Genomic DNA, 15,438 nt, shown 5'->3' with positions numbered 1-15,438 from the left:
GCAAGAATAATGGAGTGGGTTGCCATGCCCTCCTCCAAGGGATCTTCCTGATCCCGGGATTGAACCGCATCTCTTACGTCTCATGCATCGGCAGGTGGTTTTTTTGTTTTTAACCGCTAGTGCCACCTGGGAAGCCCCGGGAATGATTACAAAATGGGCTTTATTTTCAGCTCTGGTTCTGTCACAAACCATATGTGATCTCAGGGAGGTCATTTACCCTCCATGGCTTTCATTCCAACAAAGCTAGGAGATTGGACCAGCTCATTTCCAAGGTTCTCTCTGGCTCTAAACCTCTGTGGTCTGCCCATGGCTGCTCCTCACCAGCTGTGCTTCTGAGAACACAAACTGGTTTTTATCTTGACCCATCATGCTTCTGGTCCTGAGATCACTGAGCTTAGGTCATTCATCCAAGTCTTCAATGGCCTGTGTCTTTCAGAGCCAACATTCGAATCAACCCACGGAAATCCACTGATCTTTCCTAGTTCACTTGACACTCATTAAAGAACTGAATGCATTGCCTTCATCAAACTGTTAGAAGAAAAATTTTTTTCTTTGGCAAGTGATACAAACTCGATCTGGAATCTCTAAATAGGCCCTTATCTTACCCTCTTTTAGTCTCAGGGGTTTTATGATGACCACAGATTTCATTTGTCATCCTTTTGACTTTACTTCATTGTTATTATGTAGCTCCAGGTCTTGATCTTGATGGTATGAAGACTGGCCGCCATCAGGAACGCGATGGCATCATGCCATCATTCGGTAGAACCTCAATTAGCATTACTTTTGAAGATATGACAATGAAGACATAAGCCTTCACACCAAAGACTTATAGCTCAAAACGGTAGGCAGAAGGATGTCAGCACAGAGACCTGAGACCAAATCAGCTTGGGGGATGTTACTTGGTAAATCCTGAATGACACGTGTGAGTAGCTAAGCATGGAAGGGCTGAGGTGGGGGAAGGGACTGCTTCTGGAAAAAACTCGTTTCAGTGAAATAAGAATTTCCCAGCGCCTACTCACTGTTTTCAGTGATTTGGCTTCTTCTAACCTCAGATAGGTCGGATTTGGAGGATATCTGATTCTAACCCAATATATTTCTTTTTAAAAAATTTTAGATTTATTTTATTCAAGTCAATTTACAATGTTGTGTTAATTTCTGCTGTACAGCAAAATGATTCTGTTATATATATATATTCTTTTTCATATTCTTTCCCATAATGGTTTATCACAGGACATTGAATATTCCCTGTGCTACTCAGTAGGAACTTGTTGTTTATCCATTCTAGATAGACTAGTTTGCACATTCATTCCAAACCCCCAATCCTTCCCTTCTACTTGCCTCCCCCTTGGCAATCACTGGTTTGTTCTCTACGTCTGTGACTCTTCTAACCAAATATATTTCTAAACTCAAATTTACTCAGCAGTATTCAACTTGGGGGAGTCACATGTCCTCGTGTATAGCTGATGTACATACTTCTAGAAACTTGGGGTAGATCCTTGGACATTTTAGCCCAGTGATGTCAATCCTATAGGTTCATCCAATACACATGCCTGAAACCAGGAAAGGGGCCCCCCGGCGGGTTTAGTCGCAGTGAAATAGGGCAGAAGGGTTGAAGGTTTAAGGATAAGGTGGAATGATTTGGGGATGCTTTGTTTAGCAAAAGAAGGCAGGCAGATTTCTCTGGTGACTGTGAAGCTGGGGAGATATTAGCCAGACGAGGACTTCAGATCATTCTCCCTGCAGTCCTTCAACCTTCCCATGAACTGTTCAGTAAGATGGTCTTGAGCTATTTCATGCTATTTCAAGTACAATAAAAGCTTTCTTAACCTGCGTTCACTCGCCCACTTCTCTGTAAAACTGAGTGGTGAGAGCTGCAGGGTGCTGAACGCTCAAGTCTTTCTCTAGATCCCTCAATCACCTCTGCTCCTTGTTAATTATAATTATATAAATTATACATAAGCCAAAGAGACACACATTTCTATTGCTTTTCTTTTCTCGGTATGAACATGTATTATTACTTTTATTAAAAATTGTAATTTATTTTTGGCTGTGCCACGTGGCATGTGGGATCTGTTCCCTGACCAGGGATCAAACCCATGTCCCCCCTGCATGGAGACCATGGACTCTTAACCACTGGACCACCAGGGAAGTCCCAATTTTGGTTGTATATTTGACTTACAATGTTGCATTCGTTCCAGGTGTATTTAGTGTTCAGGTTATCAGGTGTTTCAGTGATTTAGTTATCTATCTCCCAATCTATATTCTTTTTCAGATTCTTTCTGTTATTATAAGATATTGAATATAGTTCCCTGTGCTATACAGTTGGTCCTTGTTGTTTATCTGTTTTATATGTAGTAGTGTGTATCTGTAAATCGCAAACTTATTTATCCCTCCCCCACCAACAATTATTTTCAAAATTTTTATTTTTTTGGCTGCAGCCATGTGGCATGTGGGATTCCTTAGTTCCCTGACCTAGGGATTGAAGCCATGCCCCCTGCAGTAGAAGCACAGTGTCCTAACCACTGGACTGCCAGGGAAGTTCCCTACTGTCTTTTAAGGCTCACCAGTTCATCTGTATTTGTCTTTTCTCGTATCTCCTAATCGCACAGGTACTAGATTCTCTTTGCATGCCATTGGGTTACCTGGTTCCCAGCTTCTTCCATTTATGATATGATAGCCAGTCTTCAATCTCTTGTTAATATGGAGTGGACTTGCAATCTTCAGAATCTCTTCAGACAAGTTCCCTTCTGCTTCATGAGGATGGGGAAGAGTGTCTGGAAAGCCATGCACTAGGTCCAACTCACTAAGGAACCAATGCCAGAAGAACAACTTTTAAAATTTCTTTATTTATAGACATTTCAGAACCACTGAAATCAATGACAAATTTTTTTTAGACACAACATAACCATGTTTATCTTGAGGTACACATTGGGCCCATAGATAATGCTCTGGAAACAGTGCAACTGTTAACTGGTAGTTAACCCCAGGTTCCAAGCCAAGAAACTGTAAAGATGGTTACAAAATTCTTCGAAAAGAATAAACCATTTCCATTTAAGTCAAGGAAAACGCCCACATTTTTGATGGAGTTCAATTTTTAGGCTTAGCTTAAACAATATTTTAAAGGGAACTTCATATGCGAATGGGAGAAGATGTTTATAGTTAAGAAGTGATCTGAGCCTTACAACATGAGGTTGGAAACAAGAAATTCATAATCCGATAAGTTCATTACAAAACTCATAGCCTTAAAATTAAGAGCAGCAAAATTACAGAACATATTTGTACAGTTTTAACACAATTCACGTTTACCCTTTGTTTCTGGCTTTCACAAGGAGACACATTTGCAAACACCAAGTTCTGAAGACTAAAGGGCGTGACTAGCTAAGAAGCAGCCATCAACATTCCACACGATCACAGCCCCACCCTGTAAAAGTCCTGCTTTCCATTATTTGCCCTCTGGCTATTTTATTTTTCTTGCCCCAGCAGTTTGGTGCCATTATGAGAAAAATAGTGGGAATTGGTATAATGGTGGTAAGTTTCTGAAAGTCTTGTGTGTCCAACAACAGATTTCACTTTTGTGGTGGACTGAAGCTGAAATTTCGCTAGGGTCTTTGGAGAACTGTCTGCTTTACCCGTTTGTTATTTAAAACGTTAACCTCACACTCTTTAGGCATGATGAGTAGTGACTTGTGTGTGACCCGGAGTGTTGGTTAAATGATGGACCCTCTATTCATCCACACCCACTCCCTGAACGGCTCGAGGAGTTGTGTGGACAACGTGCAGTTGGTTCTGGAATGTCGCCAGACAGTGTTCACCCATGTGTCTGAAAACAGTTGGAATGGACAGTCATAATATTTCCCCATAAGATTGTTTTATTTCTACATGAGACAAGAATAAACACTGCAATTTAGTCGAATGGGCAGCTTGCTGCAACTTCATAAACTTGAACGGCATATGTGGGTTGAAAGGGTCTCAACGTAAATTTCACAGTTCATAAAGTCGAGCGGCTCAACTTAAAAGAGAGAGAATATGCAGGCGTTTACGAGATGCTGAGAGGGAACTGACCTGTGAGTGCTTGAGTTCGCCCTCCTTGTGTGAGTCAGGCCCACATTTTACATTTTCGCTGCTCGGTTTGATTTATTGCTGAGTTTCCTTTCTGATGGGGGTCATGATGATTTTGGCCACAAATTTAAGGACCCCAAATAAGAGTCCTGTTTGGACACTTTCTCCCAGGCCGTGGGGGTCAGTGCACAGACTGTGAGGCATCTGCCAGAGATGTCCTGTCCTGACTTGGTTGGTTAGAAACGATTCTGGGTGTGAGGGTCTCTCTACACCACTTTTCAATGCAAAATCGCAGCTCAAGAAGGGGAAGGGCTGTCTCCTTCCTACCCCTGTTCTGCATTTCTTGTCATGATTCTCTGTGGCTATGCAAGCCTTGTCTAGTCAGGGTGCCATGTGGCTTCAGACATGCCAGAAGATACTTATTACCAATTAAAACAAAATTCCAGCCAGTAAAAAAGAACACTAGCCAGTGGGGCTCTGAGATGTTTTGTGTCTCCAACGCTTTCCAAGTTTTGATGGTCTTGTAGTGTTTCTTTGATACTCCTTTCCTAGAAGCTGCCATTTTTCCCATCTGTGGCTTTTTGAAAGACAGAGCACACTTAACTGTCCCTATATCCAGCTGCTCGGAAGATTTCACGTTTCTCTTACACAGACTCAGTCTCAACAACTGTGGTTTTAAATATGAACATTATGAGTTCCAAGAGGGCAGGAACTGTCCTTGATAGCAACCTGTCAAGTCATCCTAGCATGGTGCCCAGCACACAAATGATGCTCAGTGAATTGTGAGTGTGTGACTAAAAGGCCATGTCGTCCCCGCCCTCAAGGAGTCTCTACGTTGCCATCAGTATAAACGCAACGTACATAAGCCAAGACAAAACAAAAACAAAAACAAAAAAAAGAACAGAAGGAACTTTTTTTTTTCAAAGGAAAAAAAAGATAAAAAGAATCAGTTGTTCATGTGGGGCCACCTTCATAGTAAACTCAAACCTACTTATTCCTCCCTCCTGAATTGAGAATGGTGTCTGGGCGTAAGGATTCACGAATGGGTTCAGCAAGATTTTGTCAGAGAAAACTTGCAACTATTCAACAGCCTCCTGTTTTTATTTTAAAGAAAGGTTCTGAGAGGTTAACTTTACCTAAGGGGTTGCCCCTGGCACTGAAGGATGGTTTCCCAACAGGAAAAGTCAGAGTGGCCGTATGCCATCTAAGTGCAGTACTGGAAGCTTCTACACAGACTTGTCAGTTACTTATGAAGAGGTGACCCAGCCTGACAAGTTTTACAGGGTATTCTTTTTATGGGGTACTTTTAACCTAGAGTATTTGCATTTTGAGAGACATGTGAAGGGAAAGAGGCTTTATTTAAAAAAAAGATTTAAGATGGAAAATGAGACAATGTATCAATTCACCTCAGTTCTAAACAATGAGATGGATTAAAAATATCTTTCATGGCAGGAAATGAAGCCATATTGAATAGGTCTGCAAAACTAGAACTGGTGGGTTTTGTCTTTCCACTTGTGGACTCATTTTGATGAGCAGGAAGAGCGGATAATAACATACAAGCCAATCCTGACACCTGGGTGGGTGGCTGTCCATCTGGAATATGGGGACAGACTTCAGGAAGGCAGGGCTGAGGATGATAACCTGTTTGGAGAAGGAAAATGTTTCTAAGATTCATATGCCTTCAAAAAGTCAACAATGATATTGATGCCATCGTATTTTGGAATAGTTAATCGTGTTTGGCAAAAACTGTCAGACTGGGTTCTGGAACTGTTGGAATGAAAGTATGGTAAATCATGTATTTTCTCTGGACGAGAGGAAAGAAGAGGTTTCCGAACTAGACAAGTACTCTTATTGATGCTCTAACAAATGATGCAACAGACGTAGCACAGATCAAAGCAGAGGGTGGTGTGTCTGACTTCCAAGCGCTCCTAAAGCACAAAGCATGTTGAACATGAGACATGGCTCTGAAAACTGCTCTCCAGACCCCAAATCACCAGATACCAGGAGAAGAAGACCCTCAAACCCGAGAATTATCACTCAACAAAAATGATCAGTTCCCCAGACATGAATGGGCACAGGAGTATTCTATGCAAAACCCAGCCTGTAACAGGTTTAAAATTCAACTTAATTCTTCAATACAGACTCTCTACTGGTTTGTTTCAAGTTTTCCATGCTGGAGCCTGATACGACCGAGCTTCGAGGGACAGGATTCTGAGAATCTTTGACATCATTCTGTCCACTCTTCCTAAGAGTCGACTTAATCAATGGCCCCAAACTTTCAGTGGATATTTGAAAGTGAACAGATGTTACCTAAAAGATCAGACTCATAGGGATGTTGAAAACATACATTTGTATCATGTCTAGATAAATATACATACACATATATATTCTGGGTATTTTTTCTCTGCTCAATAAAATTAGCAGCTACAGATAAATTGTTGTGGTCATGATTTATTATTTCTAAGGACGTCTTATATCCTCTACCAGCACAAGACTTGATAAAATGCCTTTTGATGAAAAGATCCCCCTCAAGCACATAACACTGCAGTGTCATTTCGTATTACTAACATTTTCAGGCACAAGAGGAAAACAATTAGCACTGAGCAGTCCAAACAACAGAGCACAGACTAGAGTTAATTTTCTGAAGTTGATTCTCCCAGAGGAGGGAATTGTTCAAAAGTGTGTGTGTGTGTGTTTAAGATTTCTTGTGTTTCTCAGCTTTGGCTATTTTGTAAATAAATATCAGACCTTCTTGCATAAACCTACTTGGGTAAGAAGTATTTCTCTGAACATGCCTTTTGTCTTTTAGCAGCTGTTGAGTGTTGAGTGACGTACAAGGCACACCTCTAAGTGTTCTGTACAGCATTTTTATTGATGTACAAAATAGCCTGTTCACCATTCAAAAATCGTAATCTGCATAGTAAGAGTTTTCTCTTATCCCTATTTACAGCGAAGGTTTTTAGTGCAAAAAAAAAAAAAAAAAGGAAAGAAATCCATGAAACTATGTCCCAGCCAGTCCCATCTAGCACAACGGGGTTATCAGTTTTGCTCCATGCCAGCTGGGCTTATTTGGCTATATTTTGGGTCTCCAGCCGTTAATGAACTGCAGGATTTTCTTCACCTGCAGTTTGCTCAGTTTGAAATCCTCCGAGAGGATTTCTTCCGTGAGCTGAACGAGCAGATTGCCATCGATCTTCTCGGTCACGAAGAACACGATGACGTCCTCCGACAGCCCGATGAACCGCAGGGACTTGGACACCTCTTCGACCGAGAGTCCCGACAGGTCGGCGGGTGGCTGCCACGGGGACCCGTCGCCGCAGGAGCGGGGGGCCAGCTGCAGGTGGATTGGTGACGAGAAGGGGTAGGGCGTGGAGAGGAGGTCCTGCGCGCCCTTCTGGACGAAGTACGCGTCCTCGGACAGGTCCGGCGACCCGGACTTGGGGGCTTCCTCAGCACCGTCGATTTGCAGGGGCAGAGGCGGGGTGTCCGGGGCCGCTTTCTCTTCCAGCGGCCTCGGGGCCCGGGGGGGCAAGGCGGGGCAGGAGCTGCTCTGCTTGGCCGGCCCGCCCGCCAGGCTCCTGTCGCCTGAGCGCTCCAGGCAGTAGCTGGCCGACTTGGGACAGCCCGCGGGCTCCGCGGGGCCCGGCCCAGGCGGGCTGGTGGCCAGCTCGCGGCCGTCCAGCTCGAAGGCGGCTGGGCAGTTTCTCTTGGGCGTGCCTGGCGTCTTCTGTCGGGGATAACTGTAGCTGCGGCTGGGATCCAGCAGGAAGTCGCTCCTGGTGTGGGTCTCCGACGCTCCCGAGTAATGGTTTGGCCACGAGAGCCTGGAGGACAGAGCTTCAGAAGTGGGGCTGCCGCACGGGGACTTGGGGTCCCCGGAATCTGCCTTCACTCGGTTACATGGGTAGCAGGACACGGGAGCGCTCTCGGGGGGGCTTGTCTCACTTTTAGTGACGCTGCTTAAAAGCCAAACACATAGAGAGAGGGGTGAGTGAGAAAGTGAGAATGAACATCCAGCCTAGCTTTAGCCCATCGATGTCAGTTTTGAGTAGAAAAATGTTAGGAAGCAAATATTTCTTATCATGAATTCAATAAAGTATCTACTTAACCTCACTTTTTTTTTTTTAAATTTAAAGAATCTTTAAATTACTAAAATACATCAGTAACTATGGATATGAAGATACTGATTTAATAAGCTACAGCAGAGATGGCAAATAGATTTTTAACTACAAGAAAATCATTTGTTAGTGAGTGCCTGGATCTTCGTGAAGAGAAAAATCTTTAGTCCTGTTCGGGCTTATCACCAATAGGGTCTGATTGATTAGTGACGTCTGCAGTGGGCAAGGGGGGCATGAGGGAACAGTTAGTGGGTGTCTCGTGCTACAGTGGCGGGACTACATCACCACCACCGATGACCTATTCATCCAAGAGGGTGAGGCTGGAAGAAACGTTTCAAATACAGTGCTTACGCGAGCCTTGGTTTCTGCACAGTTAACACCAGCATAAAGATTTAAATAAGTGTCCAGCGAACAAAAAAAACCTGCCAAGGAGAGCTACTGTAACCCATCAGGAGCATGTGTGATCCCCTGCAGCTCTGGGGCCCTATCTTCAGAACGACCATGAAACCCGAGTGCGCTCAGAGTGGGTGACCGAGGTGGGGTGGGGTGGACAGTGGGTGGAACCGAGTCCGCTTCTTTGGGAGAAGAGAAGAGGCACATTCACGGCTGACCTCGCGGTTTCACAGCCTGACCAAGAGAAGCAGGTAGACCTAAATTTGTTTCTCTAGACATAAGAAACAGTTGACAGTTACATAGAGATAGATATAATGTAATATAATGAAAGATTTCTTAAAAAAAAAAAAGTTCTCAGCCTGTGCCAACCATGGAATGAGCCACACTGCAGAAGCATTCGCTCAGGGCACCAGGAGGATGGAAATGGAAGACGGTCTGCCAGTGATGGTCAGGAAGGGACCCCGGCTCTGGGTAGAAATTCAGAGTGGAGGCAGAACCCCTGTGATTCCCCGTCTCCCTAGAAGTTGCTGTCTGCTCGGCTGCAGTCAGAATGGAGAGCAGCATTGGCTAGGCTTTATCACCGAACCCCGCACAGACTCTACAGTCTGCTCATGCCACTGGCTCTTCCATCCTAGCTCAGAACCAACAGGGTCTATGCTCGTCCAGTAAAAATAAAAAGAGAAAAAGCTGCCTTTCCTGTCACCGCGAAGAGGGGCCAGCTCCCTGACACTGTCTGCAAGGACCGGGGGCCTTGGCTGCTGAGGGCACCGTGGGGGAAGTGGGTGCTGGCATAGGACTTACATGTCGTGCAGCCCTGAAGAATAGTAGGACAAGGTGGGGCTGGGCGAGCGAGTCTGCGGCCGCGCCGGCTTGGCTGTGCGAGGAGGGACCGAGGGGCTGGTGGACTGAGGCTTTGCGTTGCGGGGCGGGACCGGCGGCGCGTTCAGGAGCCGGCACTCTTCCCGGACCTGGCGCAGAAGAGAACATGCGGGGTTAGCGACACGCGACCCGGAGGGGCCCGAGGCTGCTCTGACGCGACACCAGCGGCGATGGACGGAGGGGAGGGGTGACCTGAGCCGACAGGGGGCTGCCAGATGTGGAGCAATTTTGCAAGAAACCAGTTTGGCAAATGCTGCTGAAATGTGGCAAGTAGAGGGGAAGGACAGCCCAGGGAGGGCGCAGGTGATCCATGGGGACGCAGAAAAGAGGAGCAGGAAGAAAGTAAGGGTGTAAGAGATCTTACTAGAGGATGCCATTCTCCCAGGCAGTGGTGTTTCTTCACTGTTCAAGCTGAATTCGACTTGATCCAAACCTTAGGGGCAGAGCGAACCTTTTCTAGCGGAAAAGCTCCTCCAGGGCTTCTCACGGGTAAAGGTGCACCTCAATCCCCTGGGGATCTTGTTTCTTGCAGATTCAGTAACCAAGGGTGGGGGCCTGAGACTCTGCATTTTTCTAACAAGCTCCCGGGTGATGCGGACCGGGCTGGACCACAGACCATACATACTCTGAGAAACAAGGCGGCAGATGGTGGAATGAGGCAGCTCTCCAAATCCCCAAAATAGTACTGTGTATAAGAGCTGCCTCTGCCTCTCTCACCCTCCCTTCATCTTCCCACCAAAGAGGAGGCAGGTGACCCGTGCCAGCAGCAGCCTGCCTTCACCCCGGCTTGTTTGCGATTCACAGCCGGCATTCAGAACATGGTTCTTTATAATGAAGATATTTTATGTACTTCTCTGTGTCAGACAGCAGGGGGCAGTTTATACCTGGTTCAGCAACTCTACCCTTAACTTTATAGATAAAACCCGAGCCGATTCTGACTCAAAAAAAGAAAAGAAAAGAAAAGAAAAAGGCTTTGCCTGCTTTTAGACTGTGTTTCCACCTTTTTTTCCCACCTTTTCCTTGACTCCTCCATCTCAGGGGCCCTAGGGTAATGAAGACAATGAAATAACAGCTCCCATTAGCTTTTGGTTTGGAGTTTGCTTAAGACCAAATGAGATGGGCTCCTGTTACATCACATTGGCTACCACCTACGCTGCAGCCGGCCTTGAACTGGCTTCCAAGGCCTGATTCACTTGCAGTAGAAATCCAGCCATTAAGAACAGTTATGTGACCCCAGGTGACCTGGCAAACCTCAACTCTAAGCGAAATGGAAGCCATTAAAAGTCTCATCCATTGGCATTTCTCCCTGGACCTGCTCCCACCCAGAGGACCCACCAGATACAAGTTTTCATCTCAGCAGCTCTTAGGCTGAAACAAAATATTCAGAGCAGTGGATTTTCTTCAACAGCTGCAGGCTTTCCCCTTTTGAGCTTTTCTTAAAAAGGTGGTAGTGGAGGAAATAAGGTTTGCATAAGGAAGAGAGAGGCTTGTAAGCTGGCCCAGGGGGGCTCTTGCCCCACTTTGGGGTCTTCTGCAGAAGCTGAGAACCAACCAGGACAGTGAAAAGCTCTGGTTGGGGTGCTCCCCTGCCTGACTTTTGGAAGCATGGGCTGATTACAAAATAAGTAAAATAGTGTTTCCATCTTGCTGCTGCTGCTAAGTTGCTTCAGTCGTGCCCGACCCTGTGTGACCCCATAGATGGCAGCCCACCAGGCTCTGCTGTCCCTGGGATTCTCTAGTCAAGAACACTGGAGTGGGTTGCCATTTCCTTCTCCAGTGCATGAAAGTGAAAAGTGAAAGTGAACTCGCTCAGTCGTGTCTGACTCTTAGCGACCCCATGGACTGCAGCCTACCAGGCTCCTCCACCCATAGGATCTTCCAGGCAAGAGTACTGGAGTGGGGTGCCATTGCCTTCTCCGTTCCGTCTTACTAGCAAACTGTAAAGTAGCCAACTGTGTCTCTTTTCTTTCTTAAGGAATGTCTTTAGAGTCTAGGGTGGATGGGTGTAACGTCTATAGATGTGCCTGGTTCTGTTTATGCTAGAGTGACAAGAATCATGGAAAACGTGAGAGGATAAGGAGTCTGTCAATTTTTTTGATTTTAAAAATAGTCACGTTTCAATATGGAATTAGAAGTATAAGGGTTAAGGCTGAATCTGATTTAGAAATTTCTAAATTTTGGAATTCATCGTTAAATACACTTAATTAGGGATCGCTGACTTAGATGTCAATGATGATATGCTAAGATGTCAATTACAATTGCATTTTTAAAATGTATTTATTTTTAATGTAAGGGTATGACTTTACAATATTGTGTTGGTTTCTGCCATAGGCATTGGCTGATCTAGGTCTAGGAACACAGAGAAGCAGCCACATGCAGTTGAATTTGACCTCTGGGAAGCCCTCTCTTCTCATAAGGTTCCTGACAGCTGCTTCTGCCTCCTCCTTCTCTAACTGGGCAGTCAGTCCTTAGAGCTTCCCCACAGGTTTGTAGTAGAGAGAATACTATTAATAAAAAGAGTTATTTGTAGGTGACAGGGCCTGGTAAGGTGAGCTTGGCTGACCGAGAGCCTTTCCAGCTAAACTCCAAACAGCACCTGAAATATGGAAAGCTCCTGAGATGGCCACATGACTCCTGAAAGGAATTCAAGAACAAAGGTGTGAGTGTGTGTGAGAGTGAGAGAGCTTCTTACCCTTGGGATCTGATCAGTGAGGAGATACTAACATGAGGCCAGGAAAAAAAAAAAAAAAAGAGTTCTTCCCTTGTGATGAGAAGGCAGTGTTGTTAAGTCACTTCAGTCGTGTCTGACTCTTTGTGACCCTGTGGACTACAGCTTGCCAGGCTCCTCTGTCCATGGGATTTTCCAGGCAAGAATACCCGAGTGGGTTGAGAAGGCAGTTTGGGTGTAATCACGTGACTTCAAGAACTAGGCTTATCTGAAACCCATTTCGGAGACAAAGGTAGTTAAAACAAAACCTGACTTCAAAGGGACCCCGTCCTGGATGAGAACTGAGCTGTAATGCAGTAGAGGCACAAATTAGTGCTTCACCCAGCAGGTGTGGGAGGGCAGCCTGTCGGGGGGTGAGCCCCGCTCACAGCTCTGCAGACAAATGCATCTCCACGGGTTACTCTCAACTTGTGGCTGCAGATGTGGGTGCTCGAGGGAAGTTGTACAGCAGTGTATTTTATGGGAAAAATTATATATGCGTTGGGGTTCCGAGGTTACATATCACAGGGTTTATGGTGCCATCTTACTTCCTAACTCTTACATCCTTTCAACAGAAATCATTCTACTTTCCTTTGGATTTAATTCATCATGGGACATTTGTATCCAAGGGAAACGTAGCTGTGGCTTGAAATGTATTTCATCTGACAATAAAAGGTAATTTACAAGACCGGATGGCCAATCACCCTATTTCCAGTTTTCCCTCATATTCTGTTTCATGTTGAAGTGCTACATTTTCAGCACATTCCTTCTAAAAGTCTCAGCATGTGGCTTTCATCATGTTACTTCCCATCTCCAGGGGCCCCCCTGACTACTGGACAAAGTCCAGCTTCTCCTGCCTCCCATCGAGGCCTGCAGCAGTCTTTCTAGTGATTTCTTCCCATCTGATGCCATCTTTCTAGTATTTCCCCTGCTCTCCTCTGTATGAACACACAGGTCCCTCCAGTGGGGCAGGTTCAGTGTCGTCTAAACTTATTCCTTGTACTTTCCTGCCTGTCCGTGCTTTACTTCCAACTGCCCCCTCCCCCGACCCCCGTCACTGCCTAAGGCCCAGCCTAAGCGTTACAGGTGCGGTTTGGGACCGTCACACACAGCCATCAGCACTCGTCACTGCTTCTGAACTCTGCACAGACGCCGTCTGTATTTACTCACTCTCCATGTATGCTCAAGGAGCCTGAAAGTGGACATGCTGGGGCCATCGGCATTGTTCTTACTGCTCTGTGGGTGGCAGAGTTTGGGGATTTGACACCCCTGGCCCAATGTGTCACCTTGAATGGCAGGCAGAGGTTACTGGATGTCACCAAACTCAAAGCACTTTTATTTTTATATGGATACCATAAGAATGTCTTTTATATTTTTATGTGGAAACTGTTATTGATAAGTCATCTGGGCTACATGTTAATTTGTGTGTGTGTGTGTCTTCATATTGGTATCAATTTAGGGGAAAAAAAGGGGTGTAGCAGACCTGGGCTCGGTGACCACCATCAACTCCGCCACCGCTAACCTGGGCGTGGTATCGGTGAAAATGACAGTTATTTCTGAACTGGGAAATGCTGTGGCTTCATTAGGGAAGGGTGGGGAGGAGGGGAGAGGTATTTGGATGACCAAGAATAAGCTCTCTAACGCTGGTGCTAAGCGAGGAGATGGCATTGTGTCTGAGGCAGGTATTATTATTGCCTATCACAGATTATGGGTGACTTTTGCCTACTGGTGGGTGATCTCTGGTGATGAGCAGCTTGAGTGTTTACAGCCAAGCTCCTGGCACCTGGTTATGATGGGGGTCAATCCACAGTACGAATTCAGGGCGAGCAAACTCCTACCCGTACCCAGAGCCTGGCTTTACCAGCACTTCTCTGGTCTAAAACCTTTCTTTCCAGCAGTTTCCCCCCTGCCCAGCACAATCGTCTCATCCTTGCCCCTTTACAAGTCTTGTCCCTTTTCTACAGCAATGTTCAATGATCCCATCTTATCAGAGATAAGATACGCTGCCCTGAAGTAAGACACTTCTCCCCAGGGTTCAAGGTGCAGACTGCCAACCCAGGGCTAATCAGAGAGCAGATTTATTGAGAGGATGAATAGTGAGCTCCACCCTTTCTAGAATTGTCACTTCTCTCTAGTCTATGAAGCATATGTTCAGCGAGGCATAGGCAAAGTGACTGTCTCTAACACAGAGAGTTCCCTAGTGGGATTTGAAGGAGGCTGTGGAAGGTGCCCGTCCTGGGACTAACAGCCAGACCACAGGGACCATCTACTCCCACTGCCCCTAAAAGTCTGAAGAACATGCATCACTTCCCCTTTTCCTACAAACATGAATTCCATTTACGACTGACTTGTTCAGTTCCGTGCTGGGTGCCCATACAGGCTCACTGAGCTGCTGTGGAGTAGGGCTGATGAGAACGAAGAGCCCCTGCAATTAGCTGGGAGGGGGGTGATGGAGGCCAGTGCATGACAGATAGAAACAGGCTCCGTAATAGCAGAAGGCGGAACGCAGATCAGTGGGAGGATCATGGATGATTCAAGAGGCAGAGGGAGGACAAACTCAGGCAATTATGCTGAGGAAGTCTGGAGGCGGAAGGAGTTGTGAGTGTACAAGAGAGGCATGAAAACACCCCCAGAAAGATGATTTGGTCTGGGGGCTTAGAAGGCGAGACAAATCCTGGTGCTACTGATTCAGACAGACACTTAGAAAGAAGAACGGGCGTTGGGAGAAACCAAGGAGTTCAGGGTTGAAAAGAGTTTGAGCTCAGTGTTCTATTGATAGAACCTGAAGATGTGAAGAGGGCTGAACCCCTAAGAGGCGGCAGAGGAGGAGACCAAGGCGGAGAAACACAGGGGCCTGCACCTCACTCTTTACGGCAGGGAACAGGCCCTGATGGTGTCACAGAAGCGGACGGTGGGGAGGACAGCTCAGGAGAGGGATGCGGTGAAGACAGTGACGGCAAGAAGTTCAGGCAGGTTGGGAAGATGTGTGACAATTAGCAGGTCACTGCGGATCTTAGCACATGAAGCTTCAGTTGAGTGAGGAGACCAGAAGCAGATTCCAGGGGAGTCAGAGCTGGAACAGGAGGCCAGGGAGAAGTTAGTGAGGACAGACCATACCTTACAAGAAGGAAGGGGGAGGAGCTATTTGAAGTGGATACTGGACTGAAGGAGGCGTGGCCTTTTTCTTGGAAGAAACTTGAAAACGTGCACGAGTAGGTACATGTACGCACGCGGCCTGAAGCCAAGTGTACGCTGACTCCAGGGGCAGACAGAACACACTTC

The 15,438-nt window shown here is 46.1% G+C and overlaps 1 protein-coding gene across 2 annotated transcripts in view; it reads right to left on the bottom strand.

The window, feature by feature from the left end:
* Window positions 1-2,828: 2,828 nt before the first annotated feature.
* The window catches only part of GAREM1 (GRB2 associated regulator of MAPK1 subtype 1), a 237,759-nt gene continuing 225,149 nt past the window's right edge, over window positions 2,829-15,438 (bottom strand). The window contains exons 5-6 of one of the 2 annotated variants that reach the window (XM_055559423.1): window positions 9,372-9,538; window positions 2,829-8,018 (exon numbers count right to left, since the gene is read on the bottom strand). In XM_055559423.1, the coding sequence (XP_055415398.1) occupies window positions 7,133-8,018; window positions 9,372-9,538 (1,053 nt within the window). In that variant the 3' untranslated portion in view covers window positions 2,829-7,132. The remainder of the gene's footprint in view (window positions 8,019-9,371; window positions 9,539-15,438) is intronic. The other variant, XM_055559424.1, reaches the window with a different exon arrangement.

This window comes from Bubalus kerabau, chromosome 21, assembly GCF_029407905.1.
Source record: "Bubalus kerabau isolate K-KA32 ecotype Philippines breed swamp buffalo chromosome 21, PCC_UOA_SB_1v2, whole genome shotgun sequence".
In the NCBI taxonomy this organism is placed as follows: domain Eukaryota; kingdom Metazoa; phylum Chordata; class Mammalia; order Artiodactyla; family Bovidae; genus Bubalus; species Bubalus kerabau.
The sequence above is the reverse complement of the archived record's forward strand: the minus strand, read 5'-3'. Positions and strand labels throughout refer to the sequence as shown.